The sequence below is a fragment of the Cutaneotrichosporon cavernicola genome, assembly GCF_030864355.1.
Source record: "Cutaneotrichosporon cavernicola HIS019 DNA, chromosome: 4".
NCBI classification, from domain to species: Eukaryota; Fungi; Basidiomycota; class Tremellomycetes; order Trichosporonales; family Trichosporonaceae; genus Cutaneotrichosporon; species Cutaneotrichosporon cavernicola.
Window position 1 is genome coordinate 658,678 of NC_083396.1, and position 20,719 is coordinate 679,396.

Below are 20,719 nucleotides of genomic sequence, written 5' to 3' on the forward strand. Positions count from 1 at the left end.
TTGATACTCGAGTAGAGGCTCAAGATCGATCAAGCGATAGAGGCGAGGGTTGAGCCCTGGGTTAACTTGAGGGGCCAACAGAAAAGCCTCCGGCTAAACCAGAAATCACGCGCGCGGGGACCGCACTAACTCCAGAGCCACCATCACTTGCCCAGCCGCATTCATGTCGCTGTAAGTAGGGATCACCGCACGCCGCCGCGGCCGCATAGCCCACTTGGTCCACCTGGCACTGGCATGCCTGACATTGAGCATGACCAGTGAATTTCAAGAGGCATGCCACAACGATGCCGAGATGAACACGGCTCGGCAGCTTGGGGACCCCAGACAAACTCCACCAAAAGGAGCCGAGCGTCACCGGCCCAAGTTCCGGTCCGAGGTCGGCTACTCCACCAGCCCAGCCCAACCAGTCCCGCCCTCCAGCCTGATTTCCGTTTCTGCACTTTGTATCCATCCTCTCAATCACTACTCACCTCTCAATCACTACTCACCTCACGACTCACTCAGCATGCTTCGCACCGCCATCCGCCCCGCTTCGCGTGTCCAGCGCGTCCTCGCCGCGCGCACGTTCACGTCGTACAACATCCCTGTCGCGGGCCTCACGCCCGAGCAGGAGGAGTTCCGCGAGACCGTGCACAACTTTGCGCAGAAGGAGATTGCGCCTCGCGCGGCTGAGATTGACCGCAAGAACAAGCTGCCAGAGGACCTGTTCCCCAAGATGGGTGACATGGGCCTGCTTGGTGTTACGGTGCCCGAGGAGTTTGGCGGTCTCGCTCTGGGTTACACCGAGCACACGATTGCGATGGAGGAGATTTCGCGCGCGAGCGCAAGTGTCGGCCTGTCGTACGGCGTGAGTGGATTATGGCAGGGATCTGGGATAGGAGGTGGTTGGGGAGGCGGTGGTGGGGACGATAGGAACGTAGCTTCGGAACGAGCTCTATTCTATTCACGCTTCGCCCCCCAGCCTCAGCCTGACGCCACGGATCGCGACCCTCTCTCACTGAGCTGCGCTAACCCCAGGCCCACTCCAACCTCATGGTCAACCAGCTCACGCGCAACGGTACCCGTGAGCAGAAGGAGAAGTACCTCCCCAAGCTCCTTTCCGGCGAGCACATTGGCTCTCTGGCCATGTCCGAGCCTGGAGCCGGTTCCGACGTTGTGAGCATGCGCACCAAGGCGATCCTCGATGGCGACAAGTACGTCTTCAACGGTTCCAAGGCGTGGATCACCAACTCGCCCGTCGCGTCCACGTTCCTCATCTACGCCAAGAGCGACCCCGAGGTCAAGCCCTCCAAGGGCATTACTGCATTCCTCGTCGAGCGCGGGTACAAGGGCTTCTCGGTCGGCGAGCCCCTCGACAAGTTTGGCATGCGTGGCTCGCCTACCGCCGAGCTCTTCTTTGACAACATGGAGGTCCCGGCTGAGAACGTCATCGGCGGCGTTGGCAAGGGTGCCTCCGTGCTCATGAGCGGCCTCGACTATGAGCGTCTCGTGCTCTCGGGTGGTCCCCTTGGTATCATGCAGTCGGCACTTGACATGGCGCTCGAGTACTCGCACGAGCGCAAGCAGTTCGGCCAGCCTATCGCCTCCTTCCAGCTCATGCAGGGCATGATTGCCGGTGAGTCTAGACGACAAAGGCGATGGCAGATGGCAACCCAAGGAGGGCACAGCCGCAATTCAGCTAGCTCTTCGCTCCACTCGGTAGCTGACCCCAGACATGTACACCAAGCTCTCGGCCTCGCGCGCGTACGTCTACGCCGTCGCTCGCGCCGCCGACGCCGGCAAGGTGTCGCGTGAGGACTGTGCCGGTGCCATCCTCTTCTCGTCGGACCGTGCGGTCGAGGTCACAAACGACGCGCAGCAGATCTTTGGCGGAAACGGCTACATCAACGAGTACGAGGTTGGGCGCCTGCTCCGTGACGCGCGCCTGTACACTGTCGGTGCGGGTACCCAGGAGATCCGCCGTGGGCTCATTGGGCGCATGTTCAACGAGGCGTTTGCCAAGGGGCTCGACCACCTCTAAACATCTAAACATCTAAAAGCGTGGTAGCGAGTGCAGGATAGAGGCGAGGCGTTGTACGCATGCATGTTTGGTTCTGACCGTTTCGTTCCTGGCAGATGTGATACGGCTGAACTCGTGGAATCGCATTCTAGGCGCCAAGCTCGTAGAACACTTGGTTGTACTCTTTTTTTTCTACGCCCTCAGGACACACCCAACTCGCCTCGTCGTGTTCCAGGATTCCAGAACCCAGTTGGCTTGGCATCGTCGCCGAGATCTCATTCCAACCGGATTTCCTGAGCCAGCGCACGGCGACTTTGACAACTCGAGAGGTCACCGTTGGCCAAATCGCCGACCTTTGCGCCCAGCGTCTCAATGCTTTCGAGGGCTGCGCTGAGAGGGATGCCTGCTGGAGGTGCATCTGGGAATCAACTGGGAACCATCGAACCATGCCAAGGTGCGCCGATGTCTGGTACCAAACTGGTTCCACAGAAGCTGGCGCCGAGCTACGGAAGCGAGGATCTGTAGCCAAGTCACACACCGGGAACCGCGGCCAGTCAGACGATGAGCGAGCATGAGGGGGGCGGCACGGACGCCCGGGGTACACGACCAGGGAACAGTGTAGCTGCGCAGCAAGAGGAATGAGAGGGACGAGGACATGTCAGATCTATGTGCAAGCGAAGCCCTGTCCAGTCGATGTCGATACTCTGGCAATAGACGTCTGTTGCCAAGCAGACAGGCTTGGAGGGGTGTCACCTCGCTTCGCAAAGGTCCGTGCCAATCGTGCCTTTGCTGCACGACGTCATCTCAATCGACAATATTTATGAAGTTCGGGCACGTGTCGGCCAAAATAATGTTGGTTCGGCGACATGGTTGGCTCATCGCACTCTTCGGCCGTTGGACAAGTGGTTGCTGACACGGCATGTTGCCTGAAAGAGGACGACGAGGACGAGGACGAGGACCTTGCGGCTCAAGTCTGGCCCTTTGCAGCGTGCTGCTCAAGATCTGCCCTGTCTCTCCTGACTTTGTGACATGCGGAGCTGCGCCAGGCGTTTAATCTGATAAGGGTTTGGGCCAAAAATTCATGCCGTACCGGCGGTCATGTGCCGCAGGACAACAAAACATTTCCGCGCCCTCTCGGGGCCTGGCTTCTGTGTCTTGAGGCCGTATGACACAGGTCTACCGTTGCCCGTAGCTTGGAACCATTATAAAGGTCCAAGGCCCCATCTCACTCTCCATTTCTTCACCTTCACCATGAACCACTCCGATCACGAGGAGAAGGAGGCCGGCCTGGCGGCCGCCTACCCTGAGAGCCCGCACGGAAACGCGTACCCCGCAGCCAACACAGCAGACCGCGACGAAGACAGGATGAGCTATGCGGACACAGTCGTGAGCGACTCGAACTTTAAGCCGATGGGAGTCCTCAAGGTCGAGGCGGCCGAGGCGTTCTGGAACCACAAGACCAAATGGATCCTCTTCGGCTCGTAAGTGGTATCTATCCGGTAGAACTGACCATAGCCTACTCCTCGCAGCATACGTCTACTCGCTGGATGGCATGACGACGTACCTGTACAATGCCGCTGCGTGGTCCGAGTTTGGCCTACACTCGAGCCTGGGCAGAGTCCAGACTGCAAACTCGATCATCATCGCGGTTGGCAAGCCGTTCTGGGCCAAGCTGTCAGACGCATACGGTCGCGGCGAAGCGTTCCTCGGCCTCGCCATCCTCTACGGTGTCGGGTACGCTGTTATTGCCGGTGCGCAAGGAGCGGGGGCCATGTACGCCGGACAGGTCATTTACACGCTCGGATACACGGGTCTCCAGATCCTTCTCCAGATCATCGTTGCCGACCTCACCACCCTGCGCTGGCGTGCCCTCGTCAACAGTATTCTCACCGTGTGGTTCATCTTGAACGCGTTCGTGGCTGCCGAGATCTCGGCACGCGTCACCAACTGGCGCTGGGGATACGGCATGTTTGCAATCTTGATGCCTGCAACCCTGCTACCAGTCATCATCTCCTTGCTCTGGGCACAGTGGAAGGGCAAGAAGATCCTCAAAGAGCGCGGGGTGCAGGCGGTCAAGGAGCCTCCCATGGCGCGTTTGAAGCGCGCCCTCATTGAGATGGACTTTGTCGGTCTCCTTCTACTCGGCATGTCACTCGCCCTCATTCTCCTCACCTTTGCTTTAGTTTACAAGGCGAATGGCAAGTGGAAGAACCCCAGCATGATCGCAATGCTTGTCGTCGGCTGTATCCTCTTCCCAATCTTCCTGGCGTACGAGTGGAAGGTCCCTGCGCGTCCCGTCTTTCCCATGCGCTGGTTCCGCCGCCTCCCCATCTTCGGCGCCTGCCTCATCGGTTTCCTTGACTTTGTCTCCTTCTACCTCCAGTTTACCTACCTCTACTCGTGAGTTTCTCACTTTGGCAGCACCAGCTAATCCTTCAGGTTTGCATCGGTGACGGTCGACTGGGCCAAGCCACAGCACCTCACTTACTTCACGTACACTCAGACGCTGTGTCTGACATTCTTTGGCATCTGTGCCGGCGCGTTCATGGCCTGGACGCGTCGCTTCAAATGGATGATCACTGTTGGTCTCTGCATCCGCCTCCTCGGCTGTGGACTTATGCTCCACGCCCGCGGCCCCAGTGGCAACATGGCCTCTCTCGTCATGTGCCAGGTCCTCCAAGGCATCGGCGGCGGTATTGCCCACACTGCCATGATTGTGGCCGCCCAGGCCTCCGTCTCGCACATTGATGTCGCGACCGTCACGGCCGTCGTCCTGCTCCTTACCGAGGTTGGTAACTCTGTCGGCTCGGCCGCGGCCACCGGTCTTTGGCAGGAATACATGCCCGGCGAGCTGGCCACCTTTGTCCCGACCAACAACCAGACCCTTCTTACCGAGCTCTTCGGCGACATGACCTCGATTGTTGCCCTGCCCCCGGGAGACCCGATCAAGCTCGGTGCCATCACTGCCTACGAGCACATGATGCACCGCCTCGTTGTTGGCGCCACTGTCGTTGCCATCTTCCCCATCATCGTGTCGATCTTTATGATCAAGGACATCCGCCTCACCGACGCCCAGAACGCCTACGACGGCAAGGACCTCGAGGGCAAGCCGGTCGAGGAGGCCGACGAACTCTACCAGATCGAGAAGGAGGAGATGGCCCACCGCATCAACCGGCACTCCTCTGCCACTGCTGCTTAAAGCAACTAATACATGTATTATAGGCTATTCTGCATCTACTTAATACGAGCCTGGCTTCGTTTGAGCGGTTGGGGATGACGATGGGAAAGCCACGTCCACCTTTCTGAATTGTTTCGAATTGAAATTTACGTAAGCAACCAGGCCACTTAGCTCAGCTGGTTAGAGCGCATGCTTAACACGTGACTTCGAGTTACGCATGAGGTCGGCGGTTCGATCCCGCCAGAGGTCAGTTCTTTTTGGTCTACTCATGGTTGAATTGTGGCTGTGTCCTTTCGTCTAGAACTGACGAGAGCGCGGCCATCAAGATCAATGGACCGCAGACGGCTTGGGAAACTCTTGTTTATTTTCCCTCTCACTTCCTTGTTGTAAGCAGGTTCTGGACCTGCTCCTGTACATGCCGTCCGTCACGTCGCGGATGTGCATCACATGGACCTCTGAACCAACTCAAAGAGAGCCCATTGTCCTAGAACGTCGACTGCCCCTCACTAGATCTGTTCTGTGCATCCTGTTAGTGATTCACTAACAGTCGAGTGCATTTGCCAGTGTTTCACTCACGGCCCAGTGCATTCCCACCGCAGCCTCTATGCCACTACTAGTGCCTTCGATATGGTCACTTGGAGAGACCCGCTCATAGCAACAATGACCAAATTTGCATTCCAAGAAGCACAGCACAAGATGCTGGCAACAGACAAGCTGATGAAGGACCACAACAAATCCACTACAACAAACCCAGACATGTCTCAATGGAAAATGACAAATAAAACAGATCAACCCGTGGAGGTGGACGGGTATGACTAAACGAGTGTGTTTGAGAGGCGGACAATGCGGAAGAGGACATGATGATAAAGGCGCCTGTAGTGCGCGATGAGCTGGCTGAGGTTAGAGACAGTTATGGAAGGAAAGAACTCTCACAATTGGGGCTTAGAGGTGCCTGGCGCGAGACCCAGAAACGCTGCGGTGACTACGAATGGGACCAGAGGAGGAGCTGTTGGTGATGTCGGCTCCGAACTGACGCGTCGAGGTAGGCATCGATACGACGCGGCGGGTGTACGGAGCAGAGCGTCCAGTGGGCGTTGGGGTCGTGGGGTTGGAGGAAGACATGGGGATCTCGGAGAGGGGGGTCGTGGAGTTGGAGGTCGAATGACGACGAGCGGACCGACGGTAAGGGGGGGGACGAGTAGGGACTGTTCGAGGGTTCGAAAAAGTCGCGCTGTTCAGTGGGAGTCATGGGCGTGTCGGGAGTGTCAATCCAAATGGGAATCTCCTCGATGTTGAGGACCGTGAACGACTTGGGGATGGATGGGGGAGACGAGGGCGGAGTGCGGGGGCTCAGTACTTCGAGAAGGTACGAGGTGGCAGTACGACCAGGGGAGAGCTTGGGAGTGTTCCAGTGGGGAGTGATCCAGACGGTCCATTCGAGACCGTCACGTGAGCGGTTGAGCCGGGCCGACAGCACGCCGTTTTCCGCGTTGGTTCGGTCGGACAGAGGCGTACGGGGCAAGCTCGAGTTGACGAGTTCCTCCATCTTCTTGTGGTAGAGAGAGGGGTTGAACGGGTTGACGTTTTCATTGAGTCGGTCAAAGTTGGTAAAGCTGCCAAATTCCGTCGAGAAACCATCGCTACCTGCCGTTAGTGGGGCATTTGAGTTGACTCACCATTGTGGTAAACGTCGATACCGTTGTCGTTGAAGCCACCAAGGCGGTAGAAGCCAGCGGGGAGTGCGATGGTCAAGTCAGACATTGCGAGGTCGGTTGATGGGAATATGGAGCAGGTAGGTTGGGGGAGTGTGTGGCGATACAAGTGTGTTGGCGGAGTGTTTGCGACAGAGGTGTGTTGGCGGAAGTGTTTGGCGGAAAAGGACACTCAAGACGACTGCACAAGCGGTCGGAGGCGCTCACGGTGGAGGGGATGGAGATGAGACGTATTGTCTGGGGATTGGGAATGAGTATGTGCAAAGAGGGAGATGAGAGTATGTGCAACGAGGGAGATGAGAGGGGTTGAGGGGTTGAGGTGAGGTCGATGGTCAGTTGTTGGCAGCGGTTGGATGTTGAAGGATAGGAAAACCAGCAGCAATGCCATTCTCCTTATATTACTCTCGAATGGCAAGCACAGCGCTTGGGAGAGCGGGCGCTGCCTGCTGCCAACGGTGGGCCCAAGTCTCCAGGTCGTCCATAGCTCTGTAACCCAGTAGCCCAGTGGAGGCCAGTGCGCGCCAACGACGACATCCACACAAACGCCTCGCCCAACAGCGGCGATGGGCACCTGAAGGGTTGATGTGTTTGTTTGAGCGGCCAATCGACCCTGTTGATCTGAGCCACGCTAGGCCGCGTTGTCTCCCAAAAGCCATCAGTCGCGTGAATCTTATGTCCATTATTCCCAGCTCTGCATGCACGGCACTGTGCCAATTAATGCCCCATTCTCTTGCTCCTGCTTCAGTCCAGCATTTGACGCAATTTCTGAGTGTAGGCGCTTATCTAATCGCTCGCCCCGTGACCCGGCTCTAATCGCGCTAGAACTTGCTTGATCTCACACGGGCCGATGGAAGCGTACTGTGAGCCGCGTATTCGCTTGGCGCCACTGCATCACCGTGAGCTTCTCGCCCTGTTACTGTAACGCTTGTATCTGCCAACCATCTCCGCCTGCGATGTACGCGGAGATGGCGGGCGCTTGGGCCCGCGGTAGATCTCACTCTGATAGTTGTCGGAACTAAAAACCTAATAATTGTGAGCCCGCGCGGAATGAGGAAAGATGGAGGCCCAGGCGGCTGTCTGCGAGGTTCTCCTGATACAAAGGCTTGTCTGAGGCTTGCGGTATCCGAGCATGTGAGCGGAAGTTCAGCGCGGAGGCGTTTCAGATGATCGTCAGTCTTGTGGTGGCTTCGGAATTGATGACGTCCGCGATATGAATGGCACGGAGGATAGGTCATGTCTTGCTGGTGGGGAGACGAGGAGCTCAGCAGGTGCTCCATGCTGACCCAGTCCGGCCTGGGACAATGTCAAGTTCACCCAAGTCTGTGACATGATGTGACCCGGCTTGGTCGATGATGCAGGGTGTTGTCAATGGCATTGTACAAGTCTGGCCATCATTCCTCGCCGCCCCTCTCATTTCAAGAACCTGCACGATACGCTGAGATGTGCTTCCCAGCTACCCTAAGTCTCCCCGATGCGTTCGTCAATATGCGCGACACCCTCGCCGAACTACGCTTCGCCGGTCTGGCTCCACTTCCACTTCCCTACACCTCTCTTGCTATACCATCCCTCGTCCCTGGCCGTGGGTCGCCTCCTTAGGTGCCCTCCGGCATACCGATAAGGTTGGTCCTAGCACAAGGTATGCAGAAGCATACAGGCATGTGAGTGAGGGGCGTATCGGTGGCGTTAGTGTCTCTGGGGGTACTGAGAGGAGTCCGACCAGGTCGGGCCCGAGCGAGTTAGGATGCAACTGACCACAGATCCAGCATGATAACGGGTACCGGGTCAGTATGGTCTTTCTGGGCCCCAGCTAGGTAGGCTTGTGAATAGAACCCTCGTGGAATGTGCCTCACTATGTATCAGCAGGAGTCGGGCTGCGAGTGTGCTGCAGGAGGAACTTGGTGCTTAGAGCTGAAGCATCTGTATCCCCGTACCGTACGTACCCTTCTCTCGACAGCTCCTGGTACGATGGTGGGCATACACAAAACAACGCCTGTCCGCTCTCACGTCCGGAGGTGTCCTAAGAGAGCGTTCCGCTGAAGCACACTTACGCCAGCGATTCCACCAGCCCAGGGCTGCTCACAACGGCGAGGATGCTCCCCCCTGCAGGAGCTCGTGGCCGCCTGGTGACGCGGAACCAAGCTGCGTGAGTCAGGTACATCCTGCACAGAGAAGCTTCACGCAGAGGCTTGGGTGGAGGAGCATTTGCCGTCGCTCGCGTCTTTGCTGGAAGAGCGACATTCGGAACGCCGAACCTCCTGCCCCTATGCGACATGGAGACGGGAGTGCAACAGCTATGCTCTGAACACGGTTCCTTGACAAGGTACTTGTGGGCGGTGTGCGTCCGCTTGAGCAAACTCAGAGGAGGCGGCTCCCAATCTTTCTTGATGAGGCTTACACCATAGTCTGTCAGCTAGGCCAAGTGGTGGATTCACTACGAGCACTTCTGGCTGCTCAGGTACCTTGACTGCACAGGGGCCCGGTAGGTCACCGGCATCTTCTTGAGGTGAGCTTTCGTCGTTGGTATAGCACTTGACCTTCAGCGTGAGCGGCCAGTATCGCGACTGAAGGTGGTAGCATGTGATGCCATGCCGCCTTCAGCGAAACGACATAGCTGTCCCAAGGATCCGGTGTCAGAATGGCCGATGGCGAGGAGTGGGGATCAAGAAGAGGATGACCAGCTCAACAAAATAAAGGGTGGCGTCAGTTGTTCTGTCAACTGAGGCACGCCCAGTCTACTCGTCAGGTGATGCACCCTCAGCGGAAGGCTACCCGTTAACGCAACGGGGATGTGAGAACACCATGTAGGCCGGAAGTGAGAAGGTCAGAGGGTCAGGGCAGGGATGATCGGAGGTGAGACGCAAGCTGATGAGCTGACAGAAACTCCACTGACCTTTGATATTGACATTTCCCATTACCTGGTTCGACTTGCAGTAGACGCAGCAAACTCGCCTATCGCCGAATTGGATTTGGGCGATTGATGGGGTCCACCAGGTCCTCTGGCATTCGAATCGCCATCACACATTGCGGCTCCCTTCCGAGGTCGTGGGTCCGACAGGAGGCCGAAGCGGCCGAGAGGGCAGTGGCGTGGTGGTAGAAGGGAGGTGAGCAGGGGGAAGATGTGGTAGACTCAGCGTGCCAATGGCCATCGCTCCCGCTGCCACTGGATGTGTCTAAGGAAGTTAGGGAAGAACGGGGTCAAGTGCAAGAGGAGGAAGGAGCCCGACTTGTTTCCGGAGGTAGGAAGGATGATAGTGAGTAAAGAATTAAGAAGTTGGTCTGATGAGGAGTGATACAGAGATGCTGCAGTTGTCGTGGTGGGGACTCGATCGGGAGAGTGGAGGGTGGGTCGAGGATCGAGGGAGGTTGCAACAGCAACCGGGGTCACTCGAGGCGCCACATGTTCAAAAACGTTCGCAGCCTCGTGTGGGGCTCGAACCCACGACCGAATGATCAACCGGAATCCAAAGATCCGCATTAAGAGTCATTTAATCTACCGACTGATATAACGAGGCGATGCGTAGATCCGGACACGCAGTCGTACGTGACTCTGGCCTCGTACGTCTGCACTGCTCTGCATCCATGCATGGTGTCCGGCAGAGGAGTTTGAGCAGATGGAAATGTAACCTGGTGGGCTGACGTGTTGGATAGCCACATTCCCAGCACCAGCCACCTCAGGCCCCAGTGTAATACTCCAATTGAAAGGCTATGATTCATTGGTTTCCACCTGGGTGCACTTGGCACTGTGGGTAGATGCTAGCAGTGGTTGAGGCACGTGGATATTACGTAACTCCCATGAGGACCAGCAAGTGGCACTGTGGCATACCTCTCCCGCCTCCTCGACTGCACGCTCCTTCACACATCTCCATCTCATTCATAACCTTGCCATATATGCAAACGTTACCCGTACTTCGCCCGAGGCCGCCGCAGCCGCCTCCTTCCCCGGCCCTTCGCTCTGCCACTCGTCGCACGCCTAGAAGCACTTGCGGTGGACAATGGACGGGCCAGCCTCGTCGTACTCGCTCTTCGAGATCCACATCTGCTGGAAGGTGGAGAGGGAGGCGAGAATCGAGCCACCGATCCACACGGAGTACTTGCGCTCGGGAGGCGAAACAATCTTGACCTTCATGGACGAGGGGGCGAGGGCGGTGATCTCCTTCTGCATACGGTCGGCGATACCGTTGTACATGGTGGTGCCACCCGACATGACGATGTTGCCGTAGAGGTCCTGGGGGTTAGTTGAGGGGATTCAGAACGGGTTGCTCACCTTGCGGATGTCAAGGTCACACTTCATGATCGAGTTGTAAGTGGTCTCGTGGATACCGGCGGCCTCAAGGCCGAGGAACGAGGGCTGGAAGAGAGCCTCGGGGCAGCGGAAGCGCTCGTTGCCGATGGTGATGACCTGGCCGTCGGGAAGCTCGTACGACTTCTCGAGCTGCGAGGACTGGGCGGCGGTCTGGAGCTCCTGCTCAAAGTCGAGGGCGACGTAGCAGAGCTTCTCCTTGATGTCACGGACAATCTCACGCTCGGCCGAGGTGGTGAAGGGGTAGCCACGCTCCATGAGGATCTTGATGAGGTAGTCGGTGAGGTCACGGCCAGCAAGGTCGAGACGGAGGATGGCGTGGGGGAGCGAGAAGCCCTCGTAGATGGGGACAGTGTGGGTAACACCGTCACCCGAGTCGAGGACGATACCAGTGGTACGACCCGAGGCGTAGAGCGAGAGGACGGCCTGGATCGAGACGTAGAACGCGGGGGCGTTGAAGGTCTCGAACATGATCTGGGTCATCTTCTCACGGTTCTGCTTGGGGTTGAGGGGAGCCTCGGTAAGGAGGACGGGGTGCTCCTCGGGGGCGACACGGAGCTCGTTGTAGAAGGTGTGGTGCCAAATCTTCTCCATGTCGTCCCAGTTGGTCACGATACCGTGCTCAATGGGGTACTTGAGGGTGAGGATACCACGCTTCGACTGGGCCTCGTCACCGACGTAGGAGTCCTTCTGGCCCATGCCAACCATGACACCCTGGTGACGAGGGCGACCGACAATCGAGGGGAAAACGGCACGGGGGGCATCGTCACCGGCGAAACCGGCCTTGCACATGCCGGAACCGTTGTCGATAACCTACATGTCAGCGAGGGCGTTATCGGACAGTGGAGGCGCATGTACTCACGAGGGCAGCAACTAAAGAGGCACGTCAGCATCATCGTCATTGTAAAAAGTCAAGCCAAAAACATACCGTCGTCCTCCCTGTTGATGTCAGCACACATCCACGGGTTATCATTGACGCCAGCCAGGTGGGCAGGCGCCTTGGCGTCACTCACATGATGGGCAGTTGGGGGTTGGGGTGGGAAGTGGTCTATCTGAGGTGGTCAGCGATGATCTTTAATATGGATCCTGCAAGGCACAGGCCTCCGCCGTGCTGGCATCTCAAGGGTTCTAGGACTGCGATGCTGGATGACTCCCGCTCGACGCCACCGCCATTGGATTGCGGAGGCAGTGCCTCCCGGCCCAAAAGGACGACGTGGCATACTGCGGACAGAGAATCGCACCGCCAACAGCTGCGATGGGCTCGCCAAGGCGTTCCCCGCAGCACGTAGAGACTTTGGAGCGATGCAGAATGCTTTGTGCATGCGGAAAGCTGTTCTTTGGGTCGGGATGTCAAGAATCGCGATGGGACGGATCGCTCGTGACAATGACGCGGTGTAAAGGTTCCAGAGCGTTCTGTTGCGCGCATCCAGCGCCGCAGTCCGTCGCGGTGGTGACGAGGTGCTACTTACAGGTAAAGAGTGTCTAAGGAGACGTTAGTGCAAGCTGTGAGATGCTTGCTGTTTGACGGTCAAGAGCGTGGTGGGATGGAGAGAGAGAAGAGGAGGTTATGAAGTAGTAGTGTGAAAGAGGGGGAGGGGGTGCCAGCGCAGCGGCAGTGGGGAGGGGGGGGGGGCCTGAGAGGAGGGGGGGAGGAGGGGGATGTGCGGTGCGTGTCAACTAGAGTGTTGTACCCTGGATGACCTGGTCCTCTCATGCTCATTCTTACCCCTCCATTCTACCGGTTCTACCTATTTGGCCCCAGCTTTTGGTAGGCCAAGTAACGCTTTGACTTTACTATTCAGGGTATATTACTTTGTCACGGCCACGTTTACTACATTTATTTTGTGGGCTTTAGCTTTTTGGGCTTGGGGCTACTCTTTAACAATCATATTGGAATGATATTAGCCAGTCGTAATCAAACCCGCTAAAACACATTACCTCTCACCATTTCAAGTGCCCGAGAGATTAGAAATCGGTATTATCTCGGCGTTGTCTTTGTGGCACAATCACTCTGGATCTTGATCTTGTGATGACGCCACAACCACGTGGGAGTTGACCCCTTACTCTGTACACGCGTCGTCGATGACTCTCACTAGGACTACCGTTTAATCCAATTGATAACATTAACATCTCACAGCTTGGTTGCAACAACAACGCCTTTGTACAACACCCAATCAACCAACCAACTCAAATCATCATGCCGCTCGAGTCGTGCATGCTTGTGTGAGTAACGTCTTCTGTCCCTCAACCATCTAACGTCCAGGCTCGACAACTCCGAGTACATGAGGTGCGCATTCCGCTAATTCACCACCATCATCACTGACAACAGGAATGGCGACTACACGCCAACCCGCTTCCAGGCCCAGGCGCAGGCCGTCTCGGCCGTCTTCTCTGCCAAGACCGACTCTAACCCCGAGTCGGCTGTCGGTCTCATGACAATGGCCGGCAAGTCGTGAGCTTTGATTGCTCAACTGGCAGCTGATAGCAGACCTTGCCTTCTCGTCACGCCAACCAACGACATCGGCAAGCTCCTCTCGGCCCTCAACAAAGCCAACATTGGAGGTGTATCGGACATGACCACCGCGATCCAGGTTGCGCAGCTTGCGCTCAAGCACCGTGAGAACAAGAACCAGCGCCAGCGCGTCGTCGTGTTCGTCGGCTCGCCCCTTGACGACTCAAAGGACGAGCTCGTCAAGCTTGGCAAGCGTCTGCGCAAGAACAACGTTCTCATTGACATTGTGACGTTTGGCGACGAGGGGATGGGCAACGACGACAAGCTGAACGCGTTGGTCGAGGCTGCAGGAGGCGGCGAGTCGTGAGTCTGGCGTGAATGTGGTGCAAGGACGGTTGGTGCTTTGGGAGTCAAGTTGGGGATGGTGGTGCCTCAAGCATCATTGTCTGCGACTCTGACTGCTGGGTGTGCGCGAAGCATCTCAGTGGGCTCCATCCTACGTCGAGTAGCCTTGCGGCTCTTGTTCCTGTCTGACCGCAGCCATCTTGTTTCCGTTCCACCAGGACCACACCTTCTCTCCGACGTTATCATGCAGTCGCCGATCCTTTTCGACCCCGAGCGCGCAGGGACGGGTGGCGGTGGTGGCGATGGCGAAGAAGGCATGATGGGCATGGACGACTTTGAGACGAACGACCCCGAGCTCGCCATGGCGATCCGCTTGTCGATGCAGGAGGCGCAGGAGCGTGCTGAGCGCGATCGTGCCGCCACCACCAACACAGCATCAGAGGTCGCCGCTATCGCCGAGGAGCCACATGAGCCGACCAACCCCGAGCAGGGGAAGCAGAGCGGGCTGGACGAGGCGATGACTGCTCCCTTGTCCAACGCCAACGACAAGACAATTGCGGAGGCGCCTGGGGACGATCACGATGACGAGTATATGGACGATGACGAGGACGACGAGGCCATGCTCGCGCGCGCCATGGCGCTCTCCCGCGGCGAGGACCCCGAGGCCGACATCACCATGGACTACGACGAGGATGACGAGGACGAGGAGGCTGCGATTGCCCGCGCGATCGCGATGAGCTTAGAGGAGAACAAGGACGGCAAGGACAAGCCGTCGAGCTAGGCTCTGCAGCCACTGGGATAGATGTGTAAGAGGTCAGATGTCACATTGCATCAATACTGACTGGCGAGATGCCTAAAGGCAGGCCTCTGCAGGGAGCGCTTGACGCAGGAAGGGGAAGCTAATGATCGTTACCACTGATCTACTGAACTACCCAAGCGCAACTCCACAACTCATTCGAATGGTAACTGATGCTACTGGTCTTGCCCATTCAACGTGGTATCCACGTTCGACACTGATCTGTGATGGGCTCTCATTCATGGGCTCACATTTACAGATCAGATGCTTCCTCGCACCATGTCCAACTCGAACCTGTCCTGGCGCCATTGGCGAGATGTATTGGGGTCCCCAGCCAATTGCAATTTCTTTGGCTGGGATCTGTCCAGCGCCCTGTCCACACCGCAACCGAGCACATTAGGACCTTGATGCCCCGACCGGGCGGTGCCACCTTGGGGCTAGCTTCTCCCCCAGATGAATGGATCCTCACACCTTTCGCGACACATATAACCGCGCAACCAACAGCCCCCCAACACTCTCCCACATCCACATTCGTCCAACCACCATGTCGACCGGAACGCGCTTACCTACCGTCCTGGTTCCTCCGAGTGGCACAGATCCCAGTGAGAGCCTCTCATCGCGGTCGCTGACGGCAGGGAGCCAACTCCTCCCGCGCGATGAGCATCCTGGCCCTGCCCCGATGGCCCCCACTACCGGTGACTCTATCGGCCACAAGGTCCCCATGACCACACGTGGCCCGATTGCGTGGTCCCCCTGGACAGTGGCAGCCCAGTCCGTGGCACCAACAAGAACGGGATGATGATCGACTACCGTTCACCCTTCATCCCGGGCAACATCAATCCTTGGTACTACCTAACCTCCACGAGCGAAGGGTGAATGCGCTGGGCCTTAGGCCTGTAAACAAGGCCGAGCCGCTCGCACTTGAATTTGTTGAGACTTTTCAATGCGTGACGGTCACCTAGGAAGTGAGGGCGACGGTCACGGCCGCGGTGGCTAGTGGGGACTTGTCCTCGTACACTGCGACGTCTGTCGTCTTTCCCGACGTGTACTGGCATTCGTCTGTTTGCCTTGGCGCGCCGTTCAAAAGGAGAGGGAGCGCGTAGCCTCAAGACTGGCGCATCTGGGAGCTCTACAGGATGACGGCAAACAAGCCCATCTGGTAGAACAGGACGATGTAACACTTGGAGGGTCACAAGTCATGTCTATTCGCCAGTAGATCCCGGTCCACCACAACCAAGCTCACTGAAACCCCTTGACTGACTTGAACTGGATTGCCACTTGAATTACTTCAATCTTCATTCCAACCGTAAGATCATGTACTAATTAACCGATTTTGTTACTCGGATTACCACTCTCTCCTCACCAGAATAACATGCGCGCGCTGCGGCAGGCGCGGCTCACCAAGCTATGTCCCAGTCCGCTGCGGCGCGCCTCGTACGCCTCCTTGATGATATCGGCGGCGTTCTCCGCAACGCCATAAAGCGTCGCCGAGAGATGCGCGCTGACCTGCATGGGAAGCACGGAAGCGTCAACAACACGCAGGTTGCTAGTCCCATATACGGTGAGGTTTGCGTCGACGACTCCGCCCCACTCGCGGCGCATCATAGCACATGTGCCGAGCGGGTGGCTCACCGTGCCAAAGTTGTACTCGATCCAGGGGATAAGGGCTTCATCGGCGTCACTGACCTCTGGGCCAGGCATGGTCTCGTTTCTGACCAGTGCGCGGAGGGGTTGCGTGCCAAACGCGCGGCGGGCCAGACGCACTCCAGCAGCCTGCATCTGTATATCGGCCGAGGCGGAGAAGAAGTTGGGCTCGATGCGGGGCAAAACGGCGCCTGCGGACGATACGACACGGCCGCGCGAAAAAGGCAGAAGGGTCCACATGTTGATGCCGAGGCCACCGTTGGGCCATCCTCCGTCGAGGAAAAGCTCGACGACAGCTGCACCGCGCTTGATCACATCCGCCTGGATCTGGAGGGTGCTGAGGGCGCCCTCGGCGGTGACTGCGCCGCCATTCTTGAAGGCGGCCTCGGCGAATGCAGAGAGGTTGGCAGTCATACCTTCCTGGAACACAGTGGAGGAGTTGCCGAACAGCGCCGTCGCATTGGGATACGCGATCATGTTGCTTGGTCCGGCGCCACTGACGTTGTATCCCTCGGCGCGGGGCCATGCGATCGTGTTCATCGTTTGTTCCTGGAGATTCCGCCCGACACCGGGGAGGTCGAGGACGGAGGCGATGCCGGCCGCCTGGAGGTCGGATGCGGGTCCGATACCCGAGATCTGCAAGAGGTGGGGAGACATGATGGCGCCAGCAGCGAGGATGACTTCCTCGCGAGCATAGACGGTCCCATTACCGCCCGGACCCGAGTAACTCACACCCTTTGCGCGAATGGTACTACTGCCCTCGGTCTCGATCTTGGTGGCCATGTATCCAACCAGAATGGCAATGTTAGTCCGTCCCTCAATCGGCGTCCAGTATGCCGTGGCACTCGACGAACGCCTATTGTCTCCATCGAGACTGCTTGCGCTCCATCCCACGCCGGCCGCCACGCCACCAGCGCTGTCGCTAATGTTCTGCACGCCATCCGCAGAGATCACCTGTGTGAAGGCGGCTTGGTGAGCACCGCGGTACATGCCCGCGGTGTAGCGCGCTTGCACGGGCCCCTCGGAACCGTGGTAGGAGGCGTTGTAGCCCGCCCCGAGCTGAGCTTGCCATTCCTCGGGAGCGCGGAACGTCTCGCTCTTCTTCATAAAGTCGCTCATTCTGGACCACGCCCAGCGGCCCTCACCCTGGATGCCGCCCATGAAACGCGGGAGAGCGTCGTATGCTTCCTTTCCCGCCCGCGTCCATGTCGCCCCGTTGATCGAGGTCGAGCCGCCAAGAGTCTTGCCGCTGATGTCAGCAACAGCGAAATGAGATAGCCTCCTCGTCCATTGTTCTTCTGCCAACCAAGGTTTGAGGACGAGAATCGACTCACCCCATGATAGCCTTACCGTCGGCCGTCGGCCAGTGCCAGTCGAGGTCGGACCCAAATGCAGCACCATACTTGTAGATATCGTACACGCGCTCGTCCTTTCGATCGTCCTTTCCTGCCTCGATAACGCTGCGTCAGAGCATCTCAATGGAAACTCACATGACCGTGGCGTTGAGCTCGCTGAGGCGGTTGGCGACGGTCAGACCGGCTAATCCGCCGCCAACGACAACAAAGTCAAACGTCTGGCGGTGGGCGAGTACGCCATCCGTCGTGACGCCCTGCAGTGCAGCCTGCAGTGACTGGGCGTGAACCAGTCCAATTCCCACAGCGAGAGCGAGGGTGAGGAGCATTTTGTGTGTGGGAAAAGACAATCCCGCGAGTGTGTTCAAGTACTCGCATGAGGTGGGCAGGCTCCAGCAGGCTTCCCACCACCCGCGTACCTCGGAACACTGTGAGGGTGGATGTACAAAAGAATGGGAGTCTCGGTGGACACACACGCACAGACACACCCTCGTACCGGTGGCGGCGCCTGTCACCTCGGAGGAAAGTCACGGGCCGCCGCTTTCTGGGGTGGCATGATGTCAGTGCGAAATGGAATAATCAGATGAGCTGGATCAAGGTTAGGTTGCTTGGCGACGGCCGTGGGTGTGGGCCTGTCCCATCGATGTTGTGGGGTAAGTGCGCTAACCAGGTGAGCGTGAGTATGGTGCAAGGTCAGTGAGAATCGCATCAAGCGCGAACACAAAACAGTGTGGACGGTATGCGCCACGACGCTAGAGACCCCCGTAGTGTGGCGCTATCTCGGCATCTGTGGTTGGCGGGATCCGTGGTTGCATTGGATCCACGGTGAGCGTGAACTGATGCATGCAGACCCAGAACGCAAACCTTTGTAAAGCTACAGTGCGGCACGAGTTCATTCTTCAATGTCCTGACGCGTCTGGAAAGGTAGACGCGTCTGCCTTTCCAGACGCAACGTCGCGACCACTGGTTACGGTACCCCAACCCTGAACATCTCACCACCATGCGGAACCATGGAACCATGATACATCCTACGCTACAGCCTAGCCTTGGTCTCTTCATCGTAGCTGGCGCGAATCTCCTCAAGGCTATTTCCCCACCGCCCACTGTCCAGGGTCGCGAGGAAGCGCTTGGCCGCCTCGGCAGTCCCATCCGGGTCCTCCTGCACGAGCAAGTGGCCCGCGCTGAGGCTACGTTCATTCCTAGCGAGCGGCGGGCGCCACACCAGTTCGCGAGTGAGCTCGTCGCCCATGGTGCGGTCGTTCTCTCTCGCCATGAAAAACGCAATCGGCACATTGAGTCCCGGTAAGCGGTCCCATCCACGCGCGTGACAGACTCCCTCACAGAACACGGCAGCCTCGCACCATGCCGGCGTAGCCAATGTAACGCCATTCGGGGCCTTGACGAGGCCGTGCGAGACGACAAGGTCAAACTGCTCGGGATGGAAGGCGGCGTAGAATGGGCTCTTGAGCATACTGGTCCGCGCCTCTTCGCGGGATGACCATGTGTCGCGCCGTTTGACGGCTTGCCGTACGCGCAGGAGCATGGTTTCTGGTTCTTCCAGTACGTTTTCCCACGTCCTCGTGCGGGGAGGGAGCATGGGGTCTGCGAGGAACAATCCCTCGTATCGGTCCGGGATGAATGCCGCTGCTCGTGCCTGTGCCAGACCACCAAAGCTCGCCCCGAAACCAATGACCTTGATCGCTGGAGCGTCGCCATCAGGCCGCCACGGCAACTGCCACGGTAAATGCCAGGGGAAGCAGGCACTGGCCATCTTCTCGTCCTCCCTAGCAGCGGGGAGGACATGTACGATAAAGTTGACGAGGTCGCGCGCCGTGTCGTCCCAGATCTGGCCGGGACCCAGTAGCCCAGCATTCAAGTCGACGCTGGCGCCGTGGTTGGCATCATCGAACATCCAGATATCGTCCAGCAGCACAGGCGTGGCGGGGAGGGGTTTATCCGTGCCAAAGGCGTAATCCGGCTCGCCTCCTTCCGAAGCGATGATTCGGCGCAACACGGGCTGCCAGTGCTATTGTTAATTCTCTTTAATATTCAATCTCACCTCCTTCTGCATCCCGTTCGCATGTGAGCACACGACGGTGTGTCCGCCACGTAATTTATCGCGGCGCCACCGCTCCACAGCCACGAAGAGACCCTTGGGCGAAGCTGCCAGCGCCTCGTCCATGCTCCACTCGTGGCCGCCCCATCGCGCCTCAGCGGCCTTGAATCCCTCCTTCTCCGATCGGGCCTTACGCTCTGCGCTCGTCTTGGGTTCAGGACCACTCTCACGGAACGGATGCGACGAGCGGCCATACGTCCCAGTCGCTTCCTTCAGTTGCCGCGGGTAGGCGGCCGGCACGGCGTGGAAGGTCCGCGTCCATCCCTCTGGAGGTGGGGGGTGTGGTGGGCGGAGTGGGGCCGGCGGAGCGGGGTTGCCAGGATGCGGAGCGAGGGGGAGCCAGTGAGGCGACGTTAATGGCGAGGGGACGTCCGATGGGCCGTTGAACGGCGCGTAGAACGCCTCGCGCGGGGCCATGATGAGTTGTGAGGATGAGAGAATGGGTGGGCTGCTTTTGGGTGATGAGCGTGCTCGGGTATCGCCGACCGGTTATCCGCTCGGTATCCACTCGGGAAACACCGAGGTAGGGCCGGTTGTTGGCCATGCGCGGAGGAGGAATTGAGGGGCTGGACCGAGCTGTCGAGGGTGTTATGCGCGTCTTCAATGCCACCTGCTGCAGTTGGTCGGGGGAGCAAAATAAACGATGGCGGAAGATATGTCAGATATCTCCAAGGTCGGACTGGGAATCGAACCCAGGCTACAAGAATCAGAATCTTGTGTACTAACCACTATACGATCCAACCCCTGAGGCTAGAGTGCCACGTGGCAACATGCTCTCACCGGAGGTCGTCTCGCGATGGAAAGTGGTAATGAGTGATGCAGAGA

The 20,719-nt window shown here is 58.1% G+C and overlaps 7 protein-coding genes across 7 annotated transcripts; 3 read left to right on the forward strand and 4 right to left on the reverse strand.

The window, feature by feature from the left end:
• Positions 1–505: 505 nt before the first annotated feature.
• CcaverHIS019_0402640 (uncharacterized protein) lies at positions 506–2,020 on the forward strand (the record flags this gene model as incomplete). Its single annotated transcript, XM_060600080.1, has 3 exons — positions 506–847; positions 1,018–1,615; positions 1,713–2,020. 3 exons carry the CDS (start codon positions 506–508, stop codon positions 2,018–2,020), a joined length of 1,248 nt encoding a protein of 415 aa, XP_060456709.1.
• A 1,230-nt stretch (positions 2,021–3,250) lies between these two features.
• On the forward strand, positions 3,251–5,198 carry CcaverHIS019_0402650 (uncharacterized protein; the record flags this gene model as incomplete). The annotated part of the gene is made up of 3 exons (XM_060600081.1): positions 3,251–3,480; positions 3,515–4,399; positions 4,439–5,198. The coding sequence occupies 3 exons, from the start codon at positions 3,251–3,253 to the stop codon at positions 5,196–5,198; spliced, it is 1,875 nt and encodes a 624-aa protein (XP_060456710.1).
• A 794-nt stretch (positions 5,199–5,992) lies between these two features.
• CcaverHIS019_0402660 (uncharacterized protein) lies at positions 5,993–6,938 on the reverse strand (the record flags this gene model as incomplete). The annotated part of the gene is made up of 4 exons (XM_060600082.1): positions 5,993–6,071; positions 6,111–6,183; positions 6,234–6,821; positions 6,854–6,938. The coding sequence occupies 4 exons, from the start codon at positions 6,936–6,938 to the stop codon at positions 5,993–5,995; spliced, it is 825 nt and encodes a 274-aa protein (XP_060456711.1).
• Positions 6,939–10,859: 3,921 nt separating this feature from the next.
• CcaverHIS019_0402670 (actin) lies at positions 10,860–12,511 on the reverse strand (the record flags this gene model as incomplete). The annotated part of the gene is made up of 6 exons (XM_060600083.1): positions 10,860–11,114; positions 11,154–12,002; positions 12,052–12,062; positions 12,118–12,128; positions 12,203–12,237; positions 12,431–12,511. The coding sequence occupies 6 exons, from the start codon at positions 12,509–12,511 to the stop codon at positions 10,860–10,862; spliced, it is 1,242 nt and encodes a 413-aa protein (XP_060456712.1).
• An 875-nt stretch (positions 12,512–13,386) lies between these two features.
• On the forward strand, positions 13,387–14,767 carry RPN10 (uncharacterized protein; the record flags this gene model as incomplete). Its single annotated transcript, XM_060600084.1, has 5 exons — positions 13,387–13,412; positions 13,453–13,476; positions 13,519–13,641; positions 13,678–14,004; positions 14,182–14,767. 5 exons carry the CDS (start codon positions 13,387–13,389, stop codon positions 14,765–14,767), a joined length of 1,086 nt encoding a protein of 361 aa, XP_060456713.1.
• Positions 14,768–16,141: 1,374 nt separating this feature from the next.
• Positions 16,142–18,107, reverse strand: CcaverHIS019_0402690 (uncharacterized protein; the record flags this gene model as incomplete). The annotated part of the gene is made up of 3 exons (XM_060600085.1): positions 16,142–17,675; positions 17,761–17,886; positions 17,917–18,107. The coding sequence occupies 3 exons, from the start codon at positions 18,105–18,107 to the stop codon at positions 16,142–16,144; spliced, it is 1,851 nt and encodes a 616-aa protein (XP_060456714.1).
• A 704-nt stretch (positions 18,108–18,811) lies between these two features.
• CcaverHIS019_0402700 (uncharacterized protein) lies at positions 18,812–20,311 on the reverse strand (the record flags this gene model as incomplete). Its single annotated transcript, XM_060600086.1, has 2 exons — positions 18,812–19,804; positions 19,838–20,311. 2 exons carry the CDS (start codon positions 20,309–20,311, stop codon positions 18,812–18,814), a joined length of 1,467 nt encoding a protein of 488 aa, XP_060456715.1.
• Between the last annotated feature and the right edge of the window lie 408 nt (positions 20,312–20,719).